The 27,254-nt window shown below is 44.3% G+C and overlaps 1 protein-coding gene across 2 annotated transcripts; it reads left to right on the forward strand.

The window, feature by feature from the left end:
- Nucleotides 1-1,924: 1,924 nt before the first annotated feature.
- pdcl (phosducin like) lies at nucleotides 1,925-24,284 on the forward strand. Of its 2 annotated transcripts, none has more exons than XM_033049072.1 (4): nucleotides 1,925-2,082; nucleotides 16,632-16,832; nucleotides 21,380-21,561; nucleotides 22,532-24,284. In XM_033049072.1, the coding sequence occupies exons 2-4, from the start codon at nucleotides 16,670-16,672 to the stop codon at nucleotides 23,078-23,080; spliced, it is 894 nt and encodes a 297-aa protein (XP_032904963.1). In that variant the 5' UTR covers nucleotides 1,925-2,082; nucleotides 16,632-16,669; the 3' UTR covers nucleotides 23,081-24,284. The 2 variants fall into 2 exon arrangements, with proteins under 2 accessions (XP_032904963.1, XP_032904964.1); XM_033049073.1 differs by lacking the exon at nucleotides 1,925-2,082 and adding an exon at nucleotides 13,110-13,257.
- Nucleotides 24,285-27,254: the final 2,970 nt, after the last annotated feature.

Below are 27,254 nucleotides of genomic sequence, written 5' to 3' on the forward strand. Positions count from 1 at the left end.
GGCGAATGGTCAGAGTCTTTTCCCCAGCAATACGAAGGATAAAAGTAATGGACATAACTTTAAGGTGAGAGGGGAGAGATTTAAAAGGGGCATGAGGGACAAATTTTTCCACACAGATGATAGTGTGTATGGAATAAACTGCCAGAGGAAATAGTAAAGATAGACAATAGACAATAGGCAATAGACAATAGGTGCAAGAGTAGGCCATTCGGCCCCTCGAGCCAGCACCGCCATTCAATGTGATCATGGCTGATCATCCACAATCAGTACCCCGTTCCTGCCTTCTCCCCATATCCCTTGACCCCGCTATCTTTAAGAGCTCTGTCTAGCTACAATTATGACATTTAAAAGACACTTGGAAAGATACATGGATGGTAAAATTTTGGATGGATATGGGCCAGGTTTAGGCAAGCAGGGCTGACTCAGTTAGGTAACTTGGACAGTAGGGACGACTGGGCTGAATGGCCTGTTTTGTGTTTCATGACTATTTATTAAAGAAATAAAGAGTATCTTTATAGTGGGCAGGTGCTATAAACCTGCACGGGAAGGTAGAAACTCCCACCCCCACGAGTCTCGGGCAGATGGGGCTCGTCAGCCTGGGAAGGCAGTCCATCTAGGAGATGGAAAACTCTGATTTAACACCGCCACTGCCTTGTGGCCATATCCAATCATGGAAAAGGCTCCTGGAGTAAACCTCAAGAAAATCCGGAGTCGGAGCCCCTAAGGCAGTTCGTCGTTGTCTGCAACCTCGCTCTGGCAGCTCCTTTCGACGGCGCTGGTGCCAAACTGTAACGGCCCTGCTGTTCCTTTGGATCGATCAGCGATGTGGAGAGGGGGGACGTGCTGCATGGGCAACAGCATGTCCTCCATATGACATCGCCCCGGCTTGCATCCGACCACACATCACCTGCAAACTAGGATGCATCACCCATGGTCAGTCATGACCGAGGGAGGCCTAAAAAAGAGTATCTATTTCCAATATGGAATATAAATGAACTGCAGATGCTGATTACACCAAAGATAGTCTGAAGAAGGGTCAGCCTATCCAAAATGTCACCTATCCATTTCCCCCAGAGATGCTGCCTGACCCGCTGAGCTACTCCAGCATTTTGTGTTATTTTGTGTAAACCAGCATCTGCAGTTCCTGGTTTCGACACCCGATAGGGTCATTCCTCAGCCTCCAAAGAGAAAACACCTAGCCTATCCAACCTCAACATACAACACTAAGCCGCATGTCCAGGTGAAGTGTGACCATCTGCTGCAGCCCGAGGCCCCGCCCCCTCACCACCCACCCACACCCACACACACACACCCCGCGGGGGGAGTGGAGCGTTGACGTCAGAGACCCGCCCCCCCCCCGTGCGGCCCCGATTGGTTACTATGACAGTTGCAGACGGCGTGTGATTGGCCAGTAGTGGTGTCCGGTGGGCGGGCCCGCTGCTCTCCAGCCCTGAGATTGGGTGGACCGGGGGGGGTTGTTCTGTGGGCGGGAGCGTTATTTGCGGGCTTGTGATTGGCTAGCACGGCGGTCCATCAGGCGGGACCGTCGTTACCCGGCGTGTGATTGGCCAGTGCGTTTGTCCATCAGGAGGATTCGTAGCTCTCCGATGTGTGATTGGCCAGCGGCGGGGTGTCCGGGGGCGGGTCATTTGTAGCCCGACGTGTGATTGGCCAGCGGGGGTGTCCGGTGGGCGGGTCATTTGTAGCCCGACGTGTGATTGGCCAGCGGGGGTGTCCGGTGGGCGGGTAATTTCTAGCCCGACGTGTGATTGGCCAGCGGGGGTGTCCGGTGGGCGGGTTATTTGTAGCCCGACGTGTGATTGGCCAGCGGGGGTATCCGGTGGGCGGGTCATTTGTAGCCCGACGTGTGATTGGCCAGCGGGGGTGTCCGGTGGGCGGGTCATTTATAGCCCGACGTGTGATTGGCCAGCGGGGGTGTCCGGTGGGCGGGTCATTTGTAGCCCGACGTGTGATTGGCCAGCGGGGGTGTCCGGTGGGCGGGCCCGCTGCTCCCCGGCGTGTGATTGGACGGGGAGGGTGCCCCACTATGAGAGGCGGTTAACGGCGGAGGAGCGGAGACGGGTGAGTGGGGTCTGGACAGACGGATGGAGGGAAAGGGAGGGAAGTGAAGCTAAACCAAGCCGATTGCATGGCCCTGGCCCGTCCGGGGCCTGAGTGAACGGCCGCCCGTGAGGCGGGCCCGGCCATGGCGTCGGGCGCTGCGGCCCCGAAGGCCGAGCGAGCCGTGGTCTTGTGAGAGGCTGGTGTGCACGGTGCGATCCCACTATCCGCGGCGATAACCGGGGTCACCTGTAGCTCTGGGGGGTAAAGGCCAGCGGTGCCGGGGATACTCAGCGGGTCGGGCAGCCTCTGGAGAGGGTGCAACGGCCAGCGTTTCCGGTCAGCAGCTGACGTTTCCGGTCGACACCCCCTGGTTTGGTCTGAGGAAGGGTCTCGACCCGAAACGTCAGCCATTCCTTCTCTGCAGAAATGCTGCCTGTCCCGCTGAGTTACTCCAGCATTATGTGTCTATCTTCGGTTTAAACCAGTATCTGCAGTTCATTCTTACACCCCCCCCCCTGGTTTTATCTCGGGCTCTCCACGTCTGCTGCATTTTAGCAGCATCTTCAGTCTTTGTTTCAGGTTTTTGTCATTGCTGCTCTTTTTTTTAAATTGCATCAGTTCTGATTCATTGTGACTGGGGTATAAGTAGAACATTAGAGCAGTCCTGCACAGGAACCGTCCATGGAGGCACTAGAAAGTGCGGATGCTGATATCATGAGCAACATACCGTTTCTCTGCCTGTCTCTATGCTGACTGCTTTACCCTTTGACACTGAAGATACTAAGGAATGGGTGACATTTTGGGTCGAGACCCTTCAGTTATTCCTTGACAACCTCCCTTATAATATTCAGTTTGTTTATTGTCATATTAGGGTGCAATGAAATTATTTTTTCATATGAAGATTGTAGAGTAAAACTATAGATAGACACAAAATGCTGGAGTAACTCTCAGCATCCCTCATCCTAGTTCGCCGACCAGTATGATTGTCCCCCTGATTAAATCTTATCTCTGTTTGCTTCATTGCCACCTTCCCCAAGCTAACAAAGATCTCTTTTACATTTTCCTTGAGCTTCATCCCCTTTGATATTTCATTTTCACACCTTACCCTTCCTCATCTCTGTGTCTCCCTCTCCCATGACTCTCAGTCTGAAGAAAGGTCTCAACCTGAAATATCACCCGTTCCTTCTATCCAGAGATGCTGCCTATCCCGCTGAGTAACTCCAGTACTTTATGTATGTCTTCGGTGTAAACCAGCATCTGCAGTTCCTTCCTACACAGAGTAAAATTATACATACAGTGATAATAAATGCAATAAGAAGCGCTAAACAGCAGAACAGTGAATCAGTGCAGTGCACTTTGGCCGGAGAGTGATGAATCTGTGGAATTCTGTGCCACAAAAGGCTGTGGAGGCAAAGTCAATGGATATACTTAAGGCAGAGAAAGATAAATTATTGATTAGTATGGATGACAGAGGTTATGGGGAGAAGGCAGGAGAATGGGGTTAGGGGTGGAGACATGGATTAGCCATGGCGGAGTAGACTTGATGGGCCAAATTGTTCTAATTCTACTACCATCACTTATGATCTTCTGAAAATAAAAACTAAAGTACATTAAAGGAATAATGGATTTAGGTAAAATTAAGGTTGGGAGTTCCATTAATTAATGGGAGTAGGTGTATGTGCCAGCACCTCTGGCAAGGGAGTGTGTGAAAGAGATGCATTAGCCTCTCTATCCGCTCTTTTATTGTAATGGTCTTCATCTGTTGCAGATTTGATTCTTAACTGAAATATTCTGGCATTGCAACGATTTCATCAGCACCTGGTATGAATTACATACTGACCTTCCCACTGGTGCCAAACCTTAATGAATTAAATAAATTAACAGGACACTCCTGAGCATATGGAGCAATAACGCCAGGTCCTGCTGCAAACAGGTGTGCTCAGATGGAGTGAGTAGGCAGATGTCCCTGTGGAATCTCGGTTGTTTGCTTGTACTTGGGATGAGGAAACAACTTTATTTTGCATGTTATTCCCTGGGTGGTGAATGTTCATATTTTTGCATGTTATTATATTGCATGCAAAAGGCCGAAGGAGCAATGAGACAAAGCTTGGATGTGGTTTGTATTCTGAGTGGGCAATCTCATAACTTCTAAACAGATTCTTAAACAAAATGCCCTTCTTAATTTCTCACTTGATTTTCTTTACCTTTTCTCAGGGTGGAAATGTCAAAGATTAGTGTGCATATCTTTGAGGGTGAGAGGGGCAAAGTTTAAAGGAGATATGCAGAACAAGTTTTATTTTTACACAGAGTGGTCATGCTGGGGCATGCTGCTAGGGGTGGTGGCAAAGGCAGATACGGCCGATGGTGGCATTTAAGACAGGCACATGGATATGCACGGAATGGAGGGGTATGGATCATGCGCAGGTGGAAGAGATTAGTGTATCTTGGATCATCCCGAAACATCACCCATTCCTTCTCTCCAGAGATGCTGCCTACCCCACTGAGTTACTCCAGCTTTTTGTGTTTATCTTCTGTACTTTTCTATGTTCAGTTACTTGCCCATCCCAATTCCCTAAGTGTAGCTTTCCCCTCTCCCTTGCAAGGTCCTCCACATGTTTAGTTAACAAGGGGTGAGAAGTTATAGGGACATGTGGGAAGGAAGCGTTGATGTTACGATCAGATTGGCCACAATTTTATTGAATGGCTGAAAAAGAACAGTGAAGAAAAAATAAAGTGCTGGAGTAACTCAGTGGGTCAGGCAGCATCTGTGGAGGGACTGAACTAATGATGTTGTGTGCCAGGACTCTTTTTCAGACTGATTGGGGATTAAAGCCTGGCAAGTGATTGCTGGAGATAGGAGAGGGGGAATGATTGGCAGATGGGTGGACAAAGGCAAGAGATGAAAAACAGAGAAGAAGAGTGAAATGTAAAACTGGCAGAAAGAATATTAAAGGAAGGAGGGTGGGGACAGCAATGTTGGGGAAAAGTAGGAGAAATGGGTGCGCACCAGGATGGAGTGGGGAAAAGTGGTGATTTTATTAAACAAAGATAGTTTCTTGTGCCTTTATTAAATGGCTGAGCGGGTTTGATGCACCGAGTGACCTACTGCTAATTTGTTGGTTCCTAAGTAATTATATTTTAAATTGCAACAATTAAAACAAATAATACACCCTCACTGGGTCCTCAGTATACAGCTCTGGGCATTGAGTGGCAGTGGGAAGGTGAGATGGAAGGGTGTTACTGGCGTTGGATTTGGGCATGATGAGTTCATGTTGTTTACAGTGAAAGTTGTTCACAGGCCTGCACCCACTCTTCACATGGTGCAGCTGCTTATGGCAGTCAGCAGTTTCTATTATGCAGTCATACTTAAAGTTTTCCTCCGCATTATTGGGATTGTTATCTTTGAAGATGGACGTTCTTGCTGTTTGTGAAGGACCTCCTCTGTAAAGCCTGTTCACAGTGAGCTGATGTGATGAAGGTGATATGTTTGTGGCTTCCCTTTCCATTTGCAAATGCTGTTGCTCAAATTGCGCGCTTGTGTCCTCTTCTGCGTGAGATTCCAGTATCCATCCATATCGCCCAGATCTGCTTCATCAAACCTACACTCTATTTACCAACTTGACAGTGTCATCTTGGAGATTTTTCAAGCTGGTATGCACCCAGGTTTAATTTGCCCTATGCTCCATTCATTATTGCATGGAAAGCTTCAAATTCCTCGGAGTAAATGTCACCAGCAATTTGTCCTGGACCATCCATATCGAAGCAATGGCCAAGAAAGCACACCAACGTCTTTACTTCCTGAGAAAGCTTAGGAAGTTCAGCATGCTCCCAACAACCCTCACCAACTTCTACAGATGCATCGTAGAAAGCATTTTATCGTGATGCATCACAGCATGTTTTCGGAACAGCTCCATTCAAGACTGCAAGAAATTACAGAGAATTGTGGACGCAGCCCAGACCATCACACAAACCATCCTCCCTTCCATTGACTGCATTTACACTTCATGCTGCCTCGACAAGGCCAGCAGCATAATCAAGGACAAATCTCACTCTGGTCACTCCCTTTTCTCCCCTCTCCCATCAGCGGTATAGAAGTGTGAAGATTCACAGTTTCTTCCCGACTGTTATCAGACAACTGAATCAATCTATCAACAACTAGAGAGCGGTCCTGAGCTACATCATTGGACTATTTAATCGGACTTTACTGGACTTTGTCTTGTGCTAAACGTTATTCCCTCTCATGTATCTGAGCATTGTGGATGGCTTCATTGTAATCATGTATAGTCTTTTTGCTGACTGGTTAGCTTGCAATAAAAGCTTTTCACTGTACCTCAATTCACGTGATAATAAACTTAAACTATTCCAAGAATCAAGGGTTACATTCAATAATCGTAGAATAACTAACTGTAAAGATATATGAAGGCGGGGAGCTCAAACCATTCTTGAAAGATAAAAATAATTAGGCACCAGTGAGCTGAAGGAAGTGTTATCATTAAACATGTTTGTCCTTTGCACTGAGAATAACGTTTAGTGAATCGTGATATGTGACGGCACCTGGGATTTGCCCAGAGTGTCCCACGGACTTCAACAACAACACCAAAGAGATCGTGTATTTTGCACTTTTTGTTTTCTACAACTTACTTTCTTTCACTGATCACTGCATTCATTTGCAGGTCATAGAGCTGACAATTTTTACTATTTTATTGCAAAGTAAAATTCTGCAGATGCTACATTTTATAATGTTATTTTAAATGCCCTGGATTGGGGCTGATTTATTAGCTAGAAGAAGATGTTCATTTGAAGTGTGCGTTCTCAAATGCTGCTTCTGGATATTATGGGCAATCAAACATTTTGCTTTGTACACCAATCTACAGCTTACCAAGTTTTCATGTCTCCCTTTGACATAGGAGATGTCAAAGGGAGATATTTGACATTTGAATTAGGAATGCTTTTCAAGCAATCCATTTAATTCCCCCATTTCTCTCCCTGTACCCTATTGGAACCTTAAAAAGTACAACACAGGAACAGACCTTTCGGCCCACCATGTCTGTGCTGAACATGATGCTAAGTTAAACTAATATCTGCCTGCACGTGATCCATACTGTCTAACAGCCTCTTAAACACCACCATCATACCTGCTTTCAGTGCCACCTATGGCAGCTGTTTTTCAGGTATCACTACTCCCTGTGTAAAGAAAACGTGCCTTGCACATCTTCTTTAAACTTTGCTCCTCTCAGCTTAAAACTATGTCTTTTTGTATACTAACCAGCATCTGCAATTTCTTGTGTGATCAATTCAGTCCCTCGTTCTTGCTCCTTGACCGTGTATATTGTTCTTTTCCATTCTTCCTATTAATGAGACTGGATCCTCTGTGAGATAACTCATTGGGTGTTGGTATGAGTTTCTTGTATTTGGGATGAATCTTTCACTGGTGTTAACTATCTATCTATCTAAAAGTCTGATCTTGACCACTTCCTGGTGTTCTGTATATTGATTTTTTTTTAAACGCTGCCACTTACGGCTGTGATTTTTGGCCATCTTACTCGGAGTCCCCCTCCACTGCAAAATCCAAGAGGATTTTTCCCATCAATGAAAAATAAAAGAGTTATCAGTGTTTTAAAAATGTTGAGATTCTTTCTCCTGAAGACCACATCCCTTCCGGAGGGACTATAAAACCCTGAAGTGTTGAGTGCCTCAGTCAGGGTCTGCAAGATTGGGGAGCGAGAGGGTCACGTCTCTCAGTCTGTGAATAACACTGAACGCATGTCTACTAAACTGTGAGTGATTTTTACTGAACTGTCAGTGCCCTTAATGTGGTTTGAAAATATAGTTTGGAAATGCTAAAGCTGCGTTGCCTTTGGTTTGGAAATGCTAAAGCTGTGTTGCCTTTGGTTTGGAAATGCTAAAGCTGTGTTGCCTTTGGTTTGGAAATGCTAAAGCTGTGTTGCCTTTGGTTTGGAAATGCTAAAGCTGTGTTGCCTCCCGTGTGATGCTGGGACCCAACGGGTCCCACTTAGTCTAGTATTCTATATTCTTCACTCTCCTTTCCCATTGGTAGTGAATTCAACACTATATTGCTTTCCATAATCACATAGCAAATTGATCACAATGATTAAGTAGGTGACCCATATCACTATACTAATTCTCACAGCTGGTAGAGCTGCTGCCTCTCAGCACCAGAGACCCACATTCAATCCTGACTTTAGGTATGGAATGTGTTGAGTTTGATGTTTTCTTCCTGTGACCGCATGGGTTTCTTCTGGGTGCTCGGGTTTCCTCCCACATCTAAAATATCTGCCGGTTTGTAGGTTAATTGGCCTCTGTACAATTTGCCCTGAGTGTGCAGGGAGTGGGAGAGAAAGTGGGATAACAGAACGATGTGAACGGGTGATCGATGGCCAGTGTAGGCCAAATGGGTTGATTCCATTCTGTATCTCTAAACTACTGTACCAATATTGTTCAGCAGGAACAGAAAATAAATAATAGGGTCATAGGAAGAGTCCCTGGCCCAAAATGTTCAACTGCTTTCACATTCCACAGATTCTATTTGACTACCTGAGTTTTTCCAATATGTAGATGGAAGGAACTGCAGGTGTTGGTTTACAAGAAAAGACACAAAGTACTTGGTAACTCAGGCAGTATTGTTGAGAATATGGATATGTTACATTTCGAGTCAGGACATGGAATGGTGACATTTCGGTTCTGAAGAAGGGTCCTAACCCGAAATGTCTCCTCCCAATGTTCTCAAGAAATGCTGCCTGGTCTGCTGAGTTACTCCAGCATTTTCTAAGTTTTTTCTTCCAATCTGTGCTGCTTTTGTTGCACTATTTAGTATTGCCCTGCTTAGTTTCTTGTAGTTTCAGTTAAAATGCTAGCTTGTAGCTTGTAAAGTGATGTATGAGACATTGGTTGTATGGCATGCTTGCTTGCATATTTTGATTGGTCTTTGTTCTCTGCGTTTGACAGCAAGGCTGCTCCTGACAATTTATATAAGAGCTCAGTCAGATATTAAAATGCTTTGAAGGTTTACCTTAATCCTGGCCATCTGTGCGTTGATGGAAGGATTTGTGTCCCTGTCCTCTAATCGGTCTCGCTCTGCCAAATTAAATGATAATCGTCCTCCAAATGCATCTCAAGCTAATGCATTTTGAGATGCTGACATTTTGTTCAGCATTTGGTCTTTTTTTCACTGAATTCCGACAATGAGGTAGTGGAGTTCAAGTTCACAGAGCAAAGAGGGAAGAACAGGAGACTGGATCTAGGAAACATTCTTAGTGACAATTAGTGAGTAAATATTAAACTTTGCTATTTCAATTTAGAAAGTAAATTGGTCGAAAGGGGAATGTTATGTTTACTAATCAGGAACCTTTCTCCTCCCTTGGTGTTGTTGTGTTTGCATTGTAGAAAGACTAGAGAATGCTTACTTTGGGAAAATCAGTCTGCTGTTCAAAACATCAGCCAGCCAAGATTGTTTCTCAGTTCTGTGAGGTATAGCGTTTAATTCGGCATAAAATGCCTGCTGTCTTTAAGCCAGAAAAACATTGCAATTTTTAGGTTTCTACCAAGAATAATTAATTATATGTTCATTCTATATCTATTTATACTTAACTGTGGAAAAGCAAGAAAAATATCTTCACTATAGAAGACCAGAAAACTAATGTTAATGTCAACAAAATGACTAATTTCAGGACTTTTAATTTTTCCTGCAACAAGCTACATGGTTGTCCAACTGCATTAATGGGCAATATGGATGAGAACAAGATGTTCAATAGCTAATTGACTTGTACATACGTCAGAAACATCTACAATACGGATGTGAAATCAGCTTCCGTAAGGATTACTTCTTATGACTGTTTTCTAAGATTATTGTTCCCATGCTCAAGGAGCAGGTGACAGTTTTTCTGTTTAGCATCAGGATGCCTAGTCATTTGTTTTTTCCTGTGTTTTCCTCTTGGTGTTTGCACCCAACCTTAGATGCACGCTACAGAGTATATGCTGAGATTTCTCGCATTAACCTTTGCTAGGGTTGCTCACTTGCAGTTATAGTCTCAAAAAATATTTGCTGCTTTGTATACGAGATAATCTTTCCAGTGTGTAGGAAGGAACTGCGGATGCTGATTTGAAGTAAATATAGACGCAGAAAGCTGGAGCAACTCAGCGGGACAGGCTGCATCTCTGGGGGGAAAAAAGGAATAGGTGACGTTTCGGGTCGAGAGAAAGGTCAGTTCTGAAGAAGGGTCTCGACCCAAAACGTCACCTATTCCTTTGCTCCAGAGATGCTGCCTATCCCCCTGAGTTACTCCAGCTTTTTGTGCCTATAATCTTTCCAGTGTTCTTAATCAAGTCAAGTCAAGTCTATTCGTCACCTACACATACGAGATGTGCAGCAAAATGAAAAGTGGTAATGTTTGCGGATTGTGCAAAAAAACTACAAAACAGAATGGTGAAAGTAAATCCAAAGGGTTTCTACAGCTATATTAATAGCAAAAGGATAACGAGGGATAAAATTGGTCCATTAGAGAGTCAGAGTGGACAGCTATCTGCAGAGCCAAAAGAGATGGGGGAGATATTGAACAATTTCTTTTCTTCGGTATTCACCATGGAGAAGGATATTGAATTATGTGAGGTAAGGGAAACAAGTAGAGTAGCTATGGAAACTATGAGATTCAAAGAAGAGGAACTACTGACACTTTTGAGAAATATAAAAGTGGATAAGTCTCCAGGTCCAGACAGGATATTCCCTAGGACATTGAGGGAAGTTAGTGTAGAATATGCAGGGGCTATGACAGAAATATTTCAAATGTCATTAGAAACGGGAATAGTACCGGAGGATTGGCGTACTGCGCATGTTGTTCCATTGTTTAAAAAGGGGTCTAAGAGTAAACCTAGCAATTATAGACCTGTTAGTTTGACGTCAGTGGTGGGCAAATTAATGGAAAGGGTACTTAGAGATAATATATATAAGCATCTGGATAAACAGGGTCTCATTAGGAACAGTCAACATGGATTTGTGCCTGGAAGGTCATGTTTGACTAATCTTCTTGAATTTTTTGAAGAGGTTACTCGGGAAATTGATGAGGGTAAAGCAGTGGATGTTATATATATATGGACTTCAGTAAGGCCTTTGACAAGGTTCCTCATGGAAGGTTGGTTAAGAAGGTTCAATGGTTGGGTATTAATGGTGGAGTAGCAAGATGGATTCAACAGTGGCTGAATGGGAGATGCCAGAGAGTAATGGTGGATGGTTGTTTGTCAGGTTGGAGGCCAGTGACTAGTGGGGTGCCACAGGGATCTGTGTTGGGTCCACTGTTGTTTGTCATGTACATCAATGATCTGGATGATGGTGTGGTAAATTGCATTAGTAAGTATGCAGATGATACTAAGATAGGTGGGGTTGTGGATAATGAAGTAGATTTTCAAAGTTTACAGAGAGATTTATGCCAGTTGGAAGAATGGGCTGAAAGATGGCAGATGGAGTTTAATGCTGATAAGTATGAGGTGCTACATCTTGGCAGGACAAATCAAAATAGGACGTACATGGTAAATGGTAGGGAATTGAAGAATGCAGGTGAACAGAGGGATCTGGGAATAACTGTGCACAGTTCCCTGAAAGTAGAATCTCATGTAGATAGGGTGGTAAAGAAAGCTTTTGGTGGGCTGGCCTTTATAAATCAGAGCATTGAGTATAGAAGTTGGGATGTAATGTTAAAATTGTACAAGGCATTGGTGAGGCCAATTCTGGAGTATGGTGTACAATTTTGGTCGCCTAATTATAGGAAGGATGTCAACAAAATAGAGAGAGTACAGAGGAGATTTACTAGAATGTTGCCTGGGTTTCAGCAACTAAGTTACAGAGAAAGGTTGAACAAGTTAGGGCTTTATTCTTTGGAGCGCAGAAGGTTAAGGGGGGGACGATAGAGGTCTTTAAAATGATGAGAGGGATAGACAGAGTTGACGTGGATAAGCTTTTCCCACTGAGAGTAGGGAAGATTCAAACAAGGGGACATGACTTGAGAATTAAGGGACTGAAGTTTAGGGGTAACATGAGGGGGAACTTCTTTACTCAGAGAGTGGTGGCTGTGTGGAATGAGCTTCCAGTGAAGGTGGTGGAGGCAGGTTCGTTTTTATCATTTAAAAATAAATTGGATAGTTATATGGACGGGAAAGGAATGGAGGGTTATGGTCTGAGCGCAGGTATATGGGACTAGGGGAGAATACGTGTTCGGCACGGACTAGAAGGGTCGAGATGGCCTGTTTCCGTGCTGTAATTGTTATATGTTATATGGTTATATGGAACAGAATCACATATTCACATATTACATATTTGTGGGAGAAAAAAAAGAAAACAACAGCAATTTAAAAAAAGACACCACACAACAGTAAAAAGGTTCAGTAAAGTTAGTCCCTGGAGAGATAGGAGTTTACAGTCCTAATGGCCTCCGGGAAGAAACTCCTTCTCATCCTCTCCATTTTCACAGCATGGCAACGGAGGCGTTTGCCTGACCGTAGCAGCTGGAACAGTCCGTTGCTGGGGTGGAAGGGGTCTCCCATGATCTTGTTGGCTCTGGAGTTGTACTTTCTGATGTACAGTTCCTGGACATTTATTTACAGCTGGAGATGCAAGAGACTGTGGATGCAGCAAACTTGAGCAGAACACAATCTGCTGCAGGTATTCAGTGAATCGGGCAGAATCTATGGAGAGAAATGGACAGTCAATATTTTTGGTCCTGAGGAAGGTTCTTGACCCGAAACGTCAACTGTTTATTTCCCTCCGCAGATGTTGCCTGTCCAGCTGAGTTCATCCGGCAGATTGTTTACTGCTCATTTATTAATAGCTGTATTACCAAGTGTTGTGCTTGAAATTAAGCTCCCCTCCACTGAGTTGCATTACGTATAGGCCAATTAACTACCTGTATTACAGTTGTGTGCACATCAGCATTTAATTATTTTCCATCAAAACAAAATAGATGGAAATGTTTTATTAATAGTTTGTAGAGTGTAATTTGTTTTTGTCATTGATGCTCCAATTAAAACCTTTTCTAAAGACACGAGAACGAGTGAACCATTGTTTCAGGTGATTGTACCTCTGACTCTTCACCCGTTTGTTTCCTCGTGGATTTCAGGGCTTTGGTTCAGTCCTACTTTGGTCCCGATTCGCAGACCCACCTCGCCAACTGTGGAACTTGAAGACTGGTAGGAATGGGGTTTTTGTGATTTGACTGTGAAATGTTTCAAAAGGCATTGTATTTGGCCCAGTGCAATGGTTTATGACATTGGTAGCTATGGCCTGCAATTTGCAATCAGTAATGCCCTTGTTAAACTGCAGTGAAATATGTATGGTAACAGTAGAGAGCTCAGTCGATGTGCAGTGATTGGAAGTTATGCAGGTGAATAAGAGAGAAGTCATTTTTTTGATCGGTTACTAGATTAGATTGCACAGCTTTTTCCCACTATTATCCATACCACAGGTATTTTAGGAACCAATAATTATTTCATTGGTCGTGTTTCACTCCATTCATTTTACCAACCCCTGCTATTCGATATGGGTTCAAAGTAAGGTACAATCAAGGCTTTGATTGTTTGGCTGCTTTCCTGAAAAGCTGAGAAATTGAACATTGGTACCTGAACAGTCTTCCATTTGAGAAGCAAATAAACGATTAGGCATTGCCATTATATAAGAAGGATTTGACAGAAATTCAAAATAATAGTTACAATTTGCAGAAATAAACACGTTGATATTTTTCAATGGTTTAGTAGGACTTATGCACGTTTAGCTATTCATAACTGAGGTCTGGAATGTCGTTTTATTCCATCAGCCCTCATTCAGTGGATCTGCAACATACTGAGTAACAGCATAACTACACAACGCAGTATCCTTACTCCAGTGTGGTCGATCATTGCAGAAGGCAAGTCTGACAGTGCAGCACTCTGTCAGAACTGCATTGAAATTCCGGTCTGGATTCTCAGCGTAATTCCCTGAAGTGAATTTAAATCCACAGCTGCAGAATCTCTGGAAGGTGTGCTGATAATTACAGCATGAAGACGGGGCAGAGGAATTGTTTTAAGTTGTGCAGATGGAATTCAATCTGAACTCAGGTTCTGATACTTCCAATGCACACGTATCCATAATCAAAGCTGATGCAAAGCTGCTTCAGTGTGGTGCAGAAGTTACTTCAGTGGCTCTACGTCCAAACACCAGAGATGTCTGCGCATCACTCGGTTTCAGTTTGATCAGATTCTGAGTAAAAAGTGCAACTTTTACAGAATGGAACATAAGCAGGTGTGATGTATCACCCGGAGACGGGCACTGTGTGTCACCCGGAGAGAAGGGTGGGCATGTTACCAGGAGACGGGGGTGGAGTGGCGTGGTGTGTCGTCTGGAAAGAAGGGTGGACGTGTTCACCGGAAACTGGCGTGGTATGTCTTTAGAGTGTGGGCGAAAACCAGAGCTCCCGGGGAAAGCCCACACAGTCACAGGGAGAACGTACAAACTCTGTACAGACAAGGACCCATAGTTAGGATCGAAGCCGGGCCTCTGTCGCTGTAAAGCAGCAACTGCCGCCCAGTGATGCTGGATTTGTGAGCAGTTTCCTCCCAATTGAATGTTTCAAACTAGAAACACACCATTTACTATTGTCATTGCCAGCACCTTACAATGTATTTTTTGTATCGCTATTTCTTGGCATGAGGAAGTAAGCATTCATGCATTTGAAAATCGGTTTGTCAGACCATTTTTGATTAAGGTGTCGGTCTTCCATTTACGTGTAATCTGATTTTAAATAAATTAAAATTATTTAGTTATATTGAAATGGGCTAATTACATTGGGCACAAAACTTTATTAGTAATTTTTAAATGAAATTGGATCCAAAAGCTTTTTAAGGACAGTGTGTTCGCTCGCTCGAGTGTCAGACGATGTAGCTCGCTGTTGTTGTCATCTAACATGTTGACAGAAATGTCGCCCGACGCGTCACAGAGTGCATCACGTCGTCGCTTCCAGGGATCGCCACGAGGAGGCTTCGGCCATGATCCCCAAGGACAGTGTGTGACAGAACCAGATTACTTTTTGCTGTATTTTTGAAGATCCAGAAAGGATCACATTTAGCAGGAACTCTCAGGAAAGTTGAATTCACCCTGTGCTGATTACTAGTGGGTGGTCATGTTTATAGATTTGATCATCTAATATGAGAGATTATCGTATTTGAACATTCTACTGCATGTTTTATTTATGTCAAAAATAAACTTTATTCATAAATATATCCTAGAATTACAAACAGAGCATGGCTTGCTTTACATTCATAATGTCGTCAAGTCTATTTATTCATGGTGTTATCAATAGAATTTGGTGTCATCAGGTTAATACATTCTATGTACAGAGCATCAGAGCCACTCATCTCTTTTCCGAAGGGCCCCACAACATAATGCACTGTTGACACAAGCTGCTCTAATCTGGAGCAAAAATAAAAGCGCTGGAGGAACTTAGCGGGTCATGCAGCATCTGCGGAGGGAATGAACAGATGAAGTCTCTGGTCGGTTCCTTTGGTCTGAAGAAGTTCCCGACCTGAAATGTCGTCTGTCCAATCCCTCCTCCGATACAGCCTGACCTGCTGAGTTCATCCAGCACTTTATTTGATGCGCAATGTGTTGCTGACTTGCTGGTGAGTGCCCTGCCTCTGGTTTGGTCCTTGAATTTAATGCTGACTCAGGAAATTTGAGGAGACCTGTTCATAAGATGTATTAAGAGCAAAAAATTGAAGAGTTTCATTGTTATGGACAAGGGTGAAACCGATCTCTAACTTATTTTAAAATGGAACTTGTCTCAGCTTTAATCAAAAGTGTAATCTGAATCTACTAGGCATTTGCATAATTAAAATGGTTATGATATTTTCTGAATTTCGATTATAAGAATGCAAGAGTACAAATTTTGGTAACTTGTCAGAGTAATTAAACTAGCGAACACTCTAAAACTCCACGAGTTCTACATGAAATTTAATCACAATTTCTTCTATATTAACTACAGAAATTACAGAAAAGATCGCTCCTGTCTATCGCGATCGCTGCTAATCAGACAAGCCCTTCTCCACCCTAGTTGTCCTGCCGGTTCCACCGTTCGCATCCATATCCCTTTGTCATCATTTCTTCCACTGCCAACAATGGACCATTGTGTGCTCCACCTTTCCTTGGTCATCTGAGTCCGCTTCGATTAATGCAGAATCTTTTCATACCTCTAGTTTCCCTCTCCCCTGACTCGACCCAAAACGTCGCCTATTTCATTTCTCCAGAGATGCTGCACAACCTGCTAAGTTATTCCAGCATTTTAAGTCTATCTTCAGTGTAAACCAGCATCTGCAGTTCCTTTCTACACAAAATGTAACTGCTATTCAGTTTATTCAACTAAATTGTGGCAAGGAGAACAAGTTTAATTATTTATCAGAATGAAACTCGGTAAATAATAAATACCCCTCAGTGAATGCCGGAGTCAAATATTGTTGTATCAGGAAGAAGGAGCATAAATATTTAAACAAATTGGTATCCTGAATTAATCTGGTGTCCTGCTTTTGCTTTCCAGTTAATTTTTGGCACGTTTGGTCTGAACTACTAGCCACAATGACTACCTTGGATGATAAGATCCTTGGAGAAAAGCTGCAATACTACTACAGCAGCAGCGATGATGAAGACAGCGATCGTGATGACAATCAACAAAAGACCATCAAAGATCCTGTGATTCCTGTGGGTGCGGAGGTCCGGGAGCGAAGAGCCATTAACACAGGTACTGGAGAGAATTTGGGAATAGAAGTGTGCAGTGTACACTTACTGGTTGTAACGCTCATTTACTGGTTGTAACACTCATCTTTAAATCTTTCATTTTGGTATATCCCATGCAGCTAGTTCAAACATCAACCAATGCAGATTACCGTCAAAATGTGTAAAAAAATGTACGTGTCACGTCTAAGTAATTATTCAAAACATTATATTGAATTTCCATGAATGGATTTCCATCAAATACAATGATGCAAAAATAAAAAAAGAGAATTGTGGAAATACTCTGGATATCAATGGTTGGGAGAAGAGGGATATCGTTTTTCAGGTCTTTGATATGATTAGGGTTTTAAACCCAAATACGCTCTTTCCAAAGATGCAGCCGTAGAGACTGAGTATTAGCAGCATTTCTTCTTTTTTTAATTTTCATGTTTCAGATCAATGACCTTTCATTAGAACTGGGAGAATTGATTGATTTAAAAATACAACATGGAAACAGACCCTTCAGTCCACTGAGTCCACGCTGATCATTGATCACACATTCACACTACTGTGTTATCCCATTTTCTCATCCACTCGCTGCACAGTAGGGGCAATGTATAGAGGAGACCAGTTAACCTACAAACCCGCACATCCTTGGGATATAGGAGGTACTCGGAGCACCCAGAGGAAACCCACGTGGTCACGGAGAACGTGCAAACTCCTCACCGACAGCCCCCGCGGTCCGAATCATTCCCGGGTCTCTGGTGCTGGTGAGGCAGCAGCTCTACCAGCTGTGTCATTGTGCCACTGTACAGAGAAGAATTAGAGAATTTGCAGAGAAACTATTCTTAGATCATGACCCAAAACATCACTTATCTATGTTCTCCGGGAATGCTGCTGACACGCTGAGTTACTCCAGCATTTTCTGTCTTTCCTTGGTAAACCAGCATCTGCAGTTCCTTGTTACTACATTTTATCATAATAGAATGCGGAATAGCTGTAGAATTGTTGAGGTTTATGCAGTTCTGGGTGGGACCTGAATTAGGTATTTTAAAAAAAATCTTAATTTAGAACAAATACTACAGATCAGGAAGACAAAACTGATTCAGATATCAGAAGACAATTTCAAAATGGATGCAGTGTTGTTTCTACGACTGGAGATTTTTCCTTCAACAGCTGAAAGAATGGTCTGGACGTATGTTGGAAGATAGGGCAACTCTTGCAGTGATTCTACTTCTCCATCCCCACAGACCAAGTGTGGGATCAACCCCTTCCTGGTGTCTCGTTCAGCCTGAGGCTCGTTCCAGTCATTTGGGCAACTGCCCCGGAAACACTCAACAGGGTCTGTATTGCTGGAGGAGACCAGGTGCACGCTAAAGATGGGAGATTCCTCACTCCAAGCCAGCACCCAGGGACCAGGTTCACTGGTGTGCCACAGATAGATCAGTGACTTTCCCTAGGGGATTCTACCAACCCAGCTATCTTCCGCCCTGCAGCATCAGTAAATGTAGCGATTAGAGCTGCACCACCTGGACACAGATCTCATGAGTCGGGCCATTATCTGAAGTTGTCTGGATTCTGTTGATCTAAGATGCCCAGAGTTTTAATTTCCTGGTGTCTCACTTGTGGCTGCAGTCTGTGTCCCTGATTACAAAGTCCCCAATCACTATTGCTTGCCTGGACTTAGCCCTACCCTGCAAGATGGGAAGGAAGGAGATAGAAGGGGATTTGTATCTCTTGTGTCTCTGTTCTGGCTCTTAAGCCTTCCCATTGGAGGAAAGTTCTTGGTGATAATCCTTAAAACTTGGTGATTTTAAATGCTTCTCTTTACCACCCTTCAAGGAGAACAAATGTCTGATGTATCCACCATCAATCCAGTCCCTCATCCCCAGAATCATTTGTTAAATTTCTCCTGCACCCTGTGTAAAACCTTTCAGTCCTTCCTCGTGTGTGCCACTCAGAATTGGACACAGCTCACTAGTTGCGACTGGCCCTGCGTTTTGTTAAACCTACCGTGATATCCTAGTTGTTGTATTCTTGGCCAGCAATTCGTTTCTTGATAAAGTTTCGGAGGCATTGCATTGTTGCACACAGAAACTGGCCCTTCAGCCCATCACATCCATGCTAACTTTGTTGCTCATCACACTAATCCCATTTACCTGCTTTTGGGCTCTATCTTTCCATGCCTTGCCTCATGTCATTCTACATCTCTCTTAAATATAGTCATTGTATTTGAACCTTCCTCCCTCATTCCAGACATCAAGCACTCTGTGTGGGAACTTTCCTCTCAGATCCCCTTTAAATTTCCTCCCTCTCACCTTAAATATGTTCTCTTGTTTTCGACACCCCTACTGTGGCCAAAATGATTTTGTCTATCTACTATTTCTGTGCCTATCATAAACTTGCATATTTCCATCAGACCACCCCTCACCCTCCTCTGCTCCAGGGAAACAAGCCAACCTATCCTCACTTCTATTTCCACAGGTTATGCGCACATACCTCCAGATTTTTGTTCACGTATCTCTTTTCAATTTATGCCCTCTAGTTTATTACTGCTATTTAATCTTGCCAAAATCTAATATCATGTTTCTCAGCTGCTCCCATTCCATCAGACTGCCAGTGATCCCAGGAAGATCAAAGCCTGCAGGTCTTGGAAGCACTCAGCAGGTCAGGCTGTGTTTGTGACAGGAGAAACAGTCAGCATTTCTTGAAGTCCTCATGGTTCACCACACCTCCACGTTTTGTGTCAAGTTGATCTATGCATTTGCTTTACACCATTTACAGTCACCTGGTGCATATGTATAAGGCTGTATAAACTGAATGCATTGCTTGTACTCTGGTCTGCGTGACCAAAACATTGACTGAGTGCTCAAGAGTTGATTGAACTGTACAGCATACTTAGTTGTTTAAAGGCTAAGTATGCAGTACAGATGAGCCATAATTTTATTAATTGGTTGTAAAATATTGTTTGTTTCCCCATACTCTAAACTTTCATCTGGTGTTCATAGAGCATAGAACAGCACAGGAACAGACCCTTCAGCCCACAATATCTCTACTGAACATGATGTCAAGACCAACTCTTATCTGCCTGCACATAATCCATATCCATCCACTCACTGCACATCCATATGCCTATGCAAAAGTCTCTTATTGTATTGTATTTTTTAATGACCACACAGCCAGGCTGGTGGAATTTTGGGTTGTCAGCAGCGATACAATAATAAAGAACACACAAAATGTAACACAAACATCCACCACAGCATTCATCACTGTGGTGGAAGGCACAAAATTTGGCCAGTCCTCCTCCATTTCCCCCCCGTGGACAGGACCAGAGACCAGAGTCAGTCCAGGATCGGCTCTTCCTCACCGGAGACCGCGGCTTTAGATTGTTGTAGGCCGCAGGCCGGCGGTCGAGATTTAAAGTCTCCGCCGCAGCCAGAAGCACCGTAGACTGCAGGGCCGGCAGTCGAAGCTCCCCTCCAGGGGTGATGGTAAGTCCATGCCGGCCCCGCGGTAGAAGTTGGCCGCGGGCCGGCAGTGATGGCTTCTTCTTCCCCCGGGTCCACCACGAGGGATCCCGGGCTGTAGACGCCGCACCAGCTGGAGCTCTGCAGACCGCGGCTTCAGGCTGCGACTTCAGGCTGCCGGCTGCCCCGGGCCAGCGAAACGGAGCGCTCCCCTCCAGCGAGGGCTCACCCGCTCCATGCCGAGAGTCCACGCTGTGTCCGCCGCTGAAGCCCCGGGCGCATCTCCGGGAAAGGCCGCGCCGATCCTTGATGTTAGGCCACGGGGGAGGCGACCTGGAAAAAGTCGCCTCTCCATGGAGGAGGCGACCGAAGCGGTTTCCCCCTCACCCCCCCACACCACCTCCCACACAAGACACACAAAGAACCATTAAATACACACTTTAAAACATACTAAAAAATTTTAAAAAGTTGAAAAAACTGACGCACTGCTGACATGGCTGCTGTCAGAGCAGCACCCCCTACCCCTTATTGTATGTGCCTCCACTACCTGTACAACTTGTTGATTTGACATATAAAACAGAAGCTACTTTTCTCCATCTTTAGAAGAGCTTTCATTTTATTAATCAAAAACATTGCAACATATTCTTTGGTGTTTGATTAAACATGGCACGTTTAAAATTAAACAGTTTATGTGCTGGGTATTGCTGCAAGCCTCTTGAACTTGTCAGATAAATGGGATCAACCAAATGTGTGGTTACTGGCTCTCACCGCAGCTCATTGTTTCTCATTGAAGTACATCATGCTCACTTTATTTTGCAAATAAATTTGCACACTAATGAAATACCCAACTTTGGAGAAAGCATGCTTGTATTTTAATAACATTATCTTAGATTGTACATTGATCTAAAATGAATTTTCTGAACTATTTTCAGAGTTCATGGGCCACCTGAAATAACGGAGCTACATTCGAGCATACAATATGATAATACCCTCCTGACGGCTTGTGAATTGTAGTGCTTTAGTAAAGCTTTCTCCAGTCTTGCCATCCAGCCATGATTGCTGTTCTTTGGTTAAACCCCTTGCCTTGTGTCGGCCCCTCTTTGCACAGGTCCTAAAGGGGTCATAAATGACTGGCGTCGGTTCAAGCAGCTGGAAAACGAGCAGCGAGCAGAGCAACGTCGGGAGGTCCATCGGCTCATCAAGAAGCTCTCGATGAGCTGCAGGTCTCACTTGGATGATCAGAAGGAACTGCAGAGGCAGAGAGTGGTCCAGGAGAAAATCAACAGCAAGGTCAGCATTGTACAAGCTGCTTGATCGTCCAAGCAGGAGTCCACATCCGCGGTCACGTTCTACCCCTGTCAATAGAAGTGGGCGCCAAGTGTTAATGCAGACATTTACCCTAGTGACAGGTCACTGTAGAAATCAAACTCTGATTTAAAGGAGGACTAAATGAGGAGGATTAATCTACATTTAACTAGATCAGCTGGACTGAAGAAGGGTCTCGAACTGAAATGTCACCTGTTCCTTTTCTCCAGAGATGCTGCCTGACCCCCTGAGTTACTCCAACGTTTTGTATCTATCTTCGGTTTAAACTAGTATCTGAAGTTGTATTCTATCGTAAAATGTAACCGAATGTCAAAAGAAATTGGTTGAGGTTTGGCAAGTTTTTTTTGATGTTATTACTTGCGTTGTTATGCGGCTGAAACCTGCAAAAAGTATGTCTTGAATTCAGCCATATTCAAGGGGTTATGAATTGAAATGATGCTGCCTGGATATTTACCAGAATGCTGCTTGGATTAGAGGATATTAGTTACGAGGAAAGGTTGGGCAGACTTGGATTATATTCTCCTGAGCGCCAGAGATTGAGGGGAAACTTGATAGAATATACAAAGTAATGAGAGGCGGATAGGTAGACAGTCGGAACCTTGTTTCCCCAGTGCGGAAAGAATTAGTGGGCATAACTTTAAGATTGGAGGACAAACTTTAAGGGAGATGTGTGGGGAAAGTTTTTTTCTATACAGAGGGTGGTCGGTGCCTGGAACGCGCTGCCACAGGTGGTGGTGGAGGCAAATATGATAGTGATTTTTAAGCGGATTTTAGATAGGCACAGGGTTATGCGGGGAATGGAGGGATGTGGATCACGTGCAGGCAGATAAGATGTATCTATCTTGGCATCATGTTCGGCATGGAGATTGTGGGTCAGTGACTGGTCCTTTTCTATGGTCTATGGAAGCTAATGTCTTGCTGCCTCTCTTTGTAGATGACGATCAAAGAGTGCAACATGTTGCATGAACATGACGATGAAATGTTCCTGGAGCAGTACCGCAAGCAGCGGATGGAGGAGATGAGGGAGCATCTGTACAGTGGGAAGCGCTTTGAACAGATCTATGAGCTGACCAGCTCCCAGGACTTCCTGGACACCATCGACAAGGAGGAGAAGAACACTCTCATCGTCGTTCACATATACGAGGACGACCTGGCCGGCTGCGACGCCATGAATGGGTGCCTGCTCTGCTTGGCCTCCGATTACCCGCTTGTGAAGTTCTGCAAGGTGCGCAGCTCGGTGATTGGAGCCAGCGCCAGGTTCACCGACAACGCCCTGCCTGCTCTGCTGGTCTACAAGTGCGGCGACCTGATCGGTAACTTCGTACGCATCACTGACCAACTGGGATATGACTTTTTCGCGGTGGACCTGGAGGCGTTTTTGCGGGAGTACGGTGTGCTGCCGGAGAAGGACGTGGTGTCACCCACCTCCATCCAGAGTGCCTCAGTGTCTCACAGTGATGATAGCGACCTGGACGTTGACTAACCGGCAGTCACAGAGCCAGTTCCTCGTGAGGTAGGGCTTAGTGTGTTACCAGAGCCAATTCTCCCAAGTAGCCTGCCTCTGAATTACTTATCTGAACTGCTGATTTGAGGAGGCGCTTATTTTTATTTACATTGCTGAGAGTGTGCTGAGAATAATAATCAGACCAGCACACACTTATTTGGACCAAGGTGATTTTTGTAGTCCCCAGTTGTGACCCTGTGAGTTTAGACTTGTCAAGTGTCCACTCCTCCCCTCTCCAACCACCCCTCAGTCATCGCGACTGGAGCCACCCCTACACGCTAACCAGCATAGGAATGGTTCCGTCAGCAGTGAAGTGTCAGGCTATGCACTGGAGGAAGCCCAGCTAAATCTATAGTTAGAACCCCTCACCCGTACAGAGGTTTGCAAATAATGAAAACCTATTTTGTTTTTGACTAGCTAAAATAGATTTGTGGATTTTACTGTAGCACTGTAAATAATTTATATTCTCATCGTTTTTCTGAATCTGATCATTATAATAATATCTGCTTTCTGGCCTCTTCTAAATTTTTAATAAATCACAGCTAAACCAGATTGTTACTTTTCTAACCACTTCTTCAATGGGTCCTGGATGTAACAGAGGCTTGTGTCACTTTTGCTTGTAGAGATGCCCCTGGTTCTCCAGTTGAGGGAGCATGTTGAATCCTGCCTCGGTTCTGCATATTTCTACCTCCTCAGTTCCTCCACGGTTCCTGGGTGCTTACTTGCAATATAGTAACTTGTGATGAATTTTGCTTTATGCCATTCAACTCGTTTACATTCTAAACCTGAAAAAAATGTAAGCCATTTTGTAACTTTACCCCCCAAAAAACTTTAATTTCTTTCTGCAAGTCACACTGAAGCCCGGTTATGTAGCGTTATTTGTCTGTAGTTTGTGTTAATCTAAGACCCAACGTTAACTGTACATTGTACACACAGTTCAGTGAATTATTAGCATGGCAGCTGAGATTTTATAGGCTGTTTTAACAAGCTGTTTGCTTGCTCAACATTTGTCAGGATCTTTTGTAGAACCACAATTCTGTGATGTTTAAAATATCAATTTGAACTTTTACTACATTGCTTGTTGAGACTGACTGCATTGCATTTTATGTAGTTACATTTATAAAGAGAATGTACCTTTGTTTCTCATTGTCTCCTAATCTAATAAAAAAGAAAGTGAAATAAATGGGTTTGCTTTTATACTTTACAATTCAGAGTTTTTCTCTGAACTTACTTAACAGATTCTCTCCAGTTTTCCTTCCTTATCAAACGAGTCATATCCACAGCCTCTGACATGGAGATAGAAAGCAGAGGTGCCACATTCCTTTGCACTTATCAAATCTGATCTTGGCAGTAAGATGATACGCATTTCTTATTTTCTCACTTTATGGCCCAGTGTCCTGGTGGCACTGCGAGTGAATGGGGATATCGATCTTCTTGCGTATGGCGTGCACAGCCTAAAGTTGTAGGACAACTTGTTCTATTTGATTGTGCACACCAGGTTGATTGCATTAGTTGAAACGGGGCGGACCACGTGAAGGTTGCAATCTCCCATCCCGGGATATCGATGATGTGGGGGTCAGCCTTGCCCAGCTGATGGTTGCTTCATGGTCATCTCTGCGGGCCAACGTTGGACTGCGTTCCATGTGCTCGCTCATCCAGCCGCTCATCCAGCTGATAGGTCTTCCCGTCCCCACACCATGACCTGTGGCCCTGCAACCACCCATAGCCACCCCTCCGCTTCTGTCCCCACGTACTACTCCGAACTGACCGCAAGACTAGGGCGCTGTGCCAAGGACGCAGGAGATAAGTAACCACTGATGCTGAGGTAATCTGTAAGCACCAATGAACACATGTGCAGGAAAGAACCGCAGATGCTGGTTTAAATCGAAGATAAAATCGAAGATAAACACAAAAAGCTGGAGTAACTCAGCGTTTGGAGTTGCGAGTGTTGTGCTGAGGAGTTTAGTTTAGAGATACATTGTTGAAACAGGCCCACCGAATCCACTCCTACACACAAGGGTCAATTTACAGAAGCCAATTAACCTACAAACCTGCATCTCTGGAATGTGGGAGGAAATTGGATCACCCGGAGGAAGTCCATGCAGTCACATGGAGAACATACAAACTTCACACACACACACACACTAATATTGTGTGGTAGAGGAAATGGGTAAACAAAACACGGGTGAACAAAGGGAGGAAAACTGACTGAACGTTATTGCCTTCCATCACAGTGATCACTGGTGAATGTTTATGTTAAGTTCCATCGTTCTTTTTAATTGTGTTGTGTTCTTTTAATTGATATTTTGGTAACTCAAATATCACTGTACCTTAACTGGTACATGCGACAATAAATGTGAATCTGAATCTGAAATGGGAAACTCAAACCTGCCTTCAGGACTCCTCACCTTGTTGCATGCCACACCTTCAAACTTATTTTGTCACGATTCATTCACTGAACCAAGCTTACAACTGTCAGGAGTAAACATTTGGCCAGCGGCCCATAAATGTTTAAAATATTTGGTTCGCTGCCTGTGAACAATTAAAAAAAAAAAAAAAAAAAAAAAGCTTTGCTCAGAATCCAAGGTAAGAATGATTCAGTGTGACTGGGAAATGGCAAGGGTATTAAGGATGTGTGTGTAGGAACCTGGATGTTTAATAGGTGTGCTGCACGTGACAAGTTTCTGCACATGTTCCTTGTGTATAAACCTTGAATAAAGTTCCAAGCCAGTTATCGATATAAAAATTGTCCACATATTCTTAGGCAGTCCCTCAAATTGGAGGAGCAACTGATTCCACTCTGGTCCTGTGGGTTCTTCAAACTGGGCAGGAGATCGGAGACGGTGGGCAGATGGAGAGCTTGTGAATGGGTTCACTCCATCCGCAATACAATGTCACCCATTCCTTTCCTCCAGAGATGCGGTCTGACCTGCTGAGACTCCAGCTTTTTGTGACTATCTTCGGTTTAAACCAGCATCTTCAGTTCCTACACACGGGAATTAGAAACATAGAAGATAGGTGCAGGAGAAGGCCATTCGGCCCTTCGAGCCAGCACAGCCATTCATTGTGATCATGGCTGGTCATCCACAATCAGTAACCCGTGCCTGCCTTCTCCCCATACCCCTTGATTCTGCTAGCCCTAGAGCTCTATCTAACTCTCTTTTAAATGTATCCAGTGAAATGGCCTCCACTGCCTTCTGTGGAAGAGAATTTCACAAATTCACAACTCTCTGGGTGAAAAAGTTTTTTTCTCATCTCAGTTTTAATTCTTAGACTGTGGCCTGTGGTTCTGGACTCCCCCAACATTGGGAACATTTATTCTGCATCTAGCTTATGCTGTCCGTTTATAATTTTATATGCTTCTATAACCTAGTTTAAACTCTTCCGTGCAGGAGGCTGGTACCACTCCTGTTAAGGTGCAACCCGTCCCTTTTGTACAGGTCATCCCTGCCCAAGAAGAGATCCCAGTGATCCAGAAATCTAAATCCCAGCTCCCTGCGCCAACTCCTCAGACACACATTCATTTCCCCTGTCTTCCTGTTCTTACCTTCACTAGCACGAGGTACTGGAAGCAATCCTGAGATCACTACCCTGGAGGTCCTGCTTTTCAATCTCTCACCTAATTCCCTAAACTCGTGTTGCAGTACCTCCTTCCTCTTCATACCTATATTGTTTGTGCCAACATGCACAACAACCTCCGGCTGCTTCCCCTCCCTCTCGAGGATGCCGTGCAGCTGCTCCGAGACATCCTGGACCCTTGGCACCAGGGAGGCAGCACACCATACTGGACTCTCGCCTGTTTCCGCACAATCTCCTGTCCGCACCTCTGACTATCGAGTCGACCACCACTATGGCTCTGCCCGATGTCACTCTTCCCTGTTGAGCTTCAACACTAGGGTTGGAGTCGCAGCCCAGGCAGCCACACAAACTTGACATGTCGTCTGCCCTGACAGCTCCCAAGGCGCTGTACCTATTTTCAATAGGTATAGGCCTCCTGTACTCCTGCACATTCATTCCGCGTCTGTCATATGTAGAGCCAGGATGTTTAGGCTCTAAAAATCTCTGAAATAGGCAGGCAAAAAGGCATAGTAAAATTACAAAAAAGGAACGAAAAGGCAGTTATTGACAAAAGAGACATAAAAAGGCATTTATT

Source organism: Amblyraja radiata, chromosome 32 (genome assembly GCF_010909765.2).
Source record: "Amblyraja radiata isolate CabotCenter1 chromosome 32, sAmbRad1.1.pri, whole genome shotgun sequence".
Classification (NCBI taxonomy): domain Eukaryota; kingdom Metazoa; phylum Chordata; class Chondrichthyes; order Rajiformes; family Rajidae; genus Amblyraja; species Amblyraja radiata.

Excerpts from the sequence above, each read along its gene's own strand:
- pdcl (XM_033049072.1), top strand. The coding sequence starts at position 16,670 with ATGACTACCTTGGATGATAAGATCCTTGGAGAAAAGCTGCAATACTAC. Across the intron at positions 16,833-21,379 it reads GCGAAGAGCCATTAACACAG|GTCCTAAAGGGGTCATAAAT; the intron begins GTACTGGAGAGA and ends CTCTTTGCACAG. Across the intron at positions 21,562-22,531 it reads AGGAGAAAATCAACAGCAAG|ATGACGATCAAAGAGTGCAA; the intron begins GTCAGCATTGTA and ends CTCTCTTTGTAG.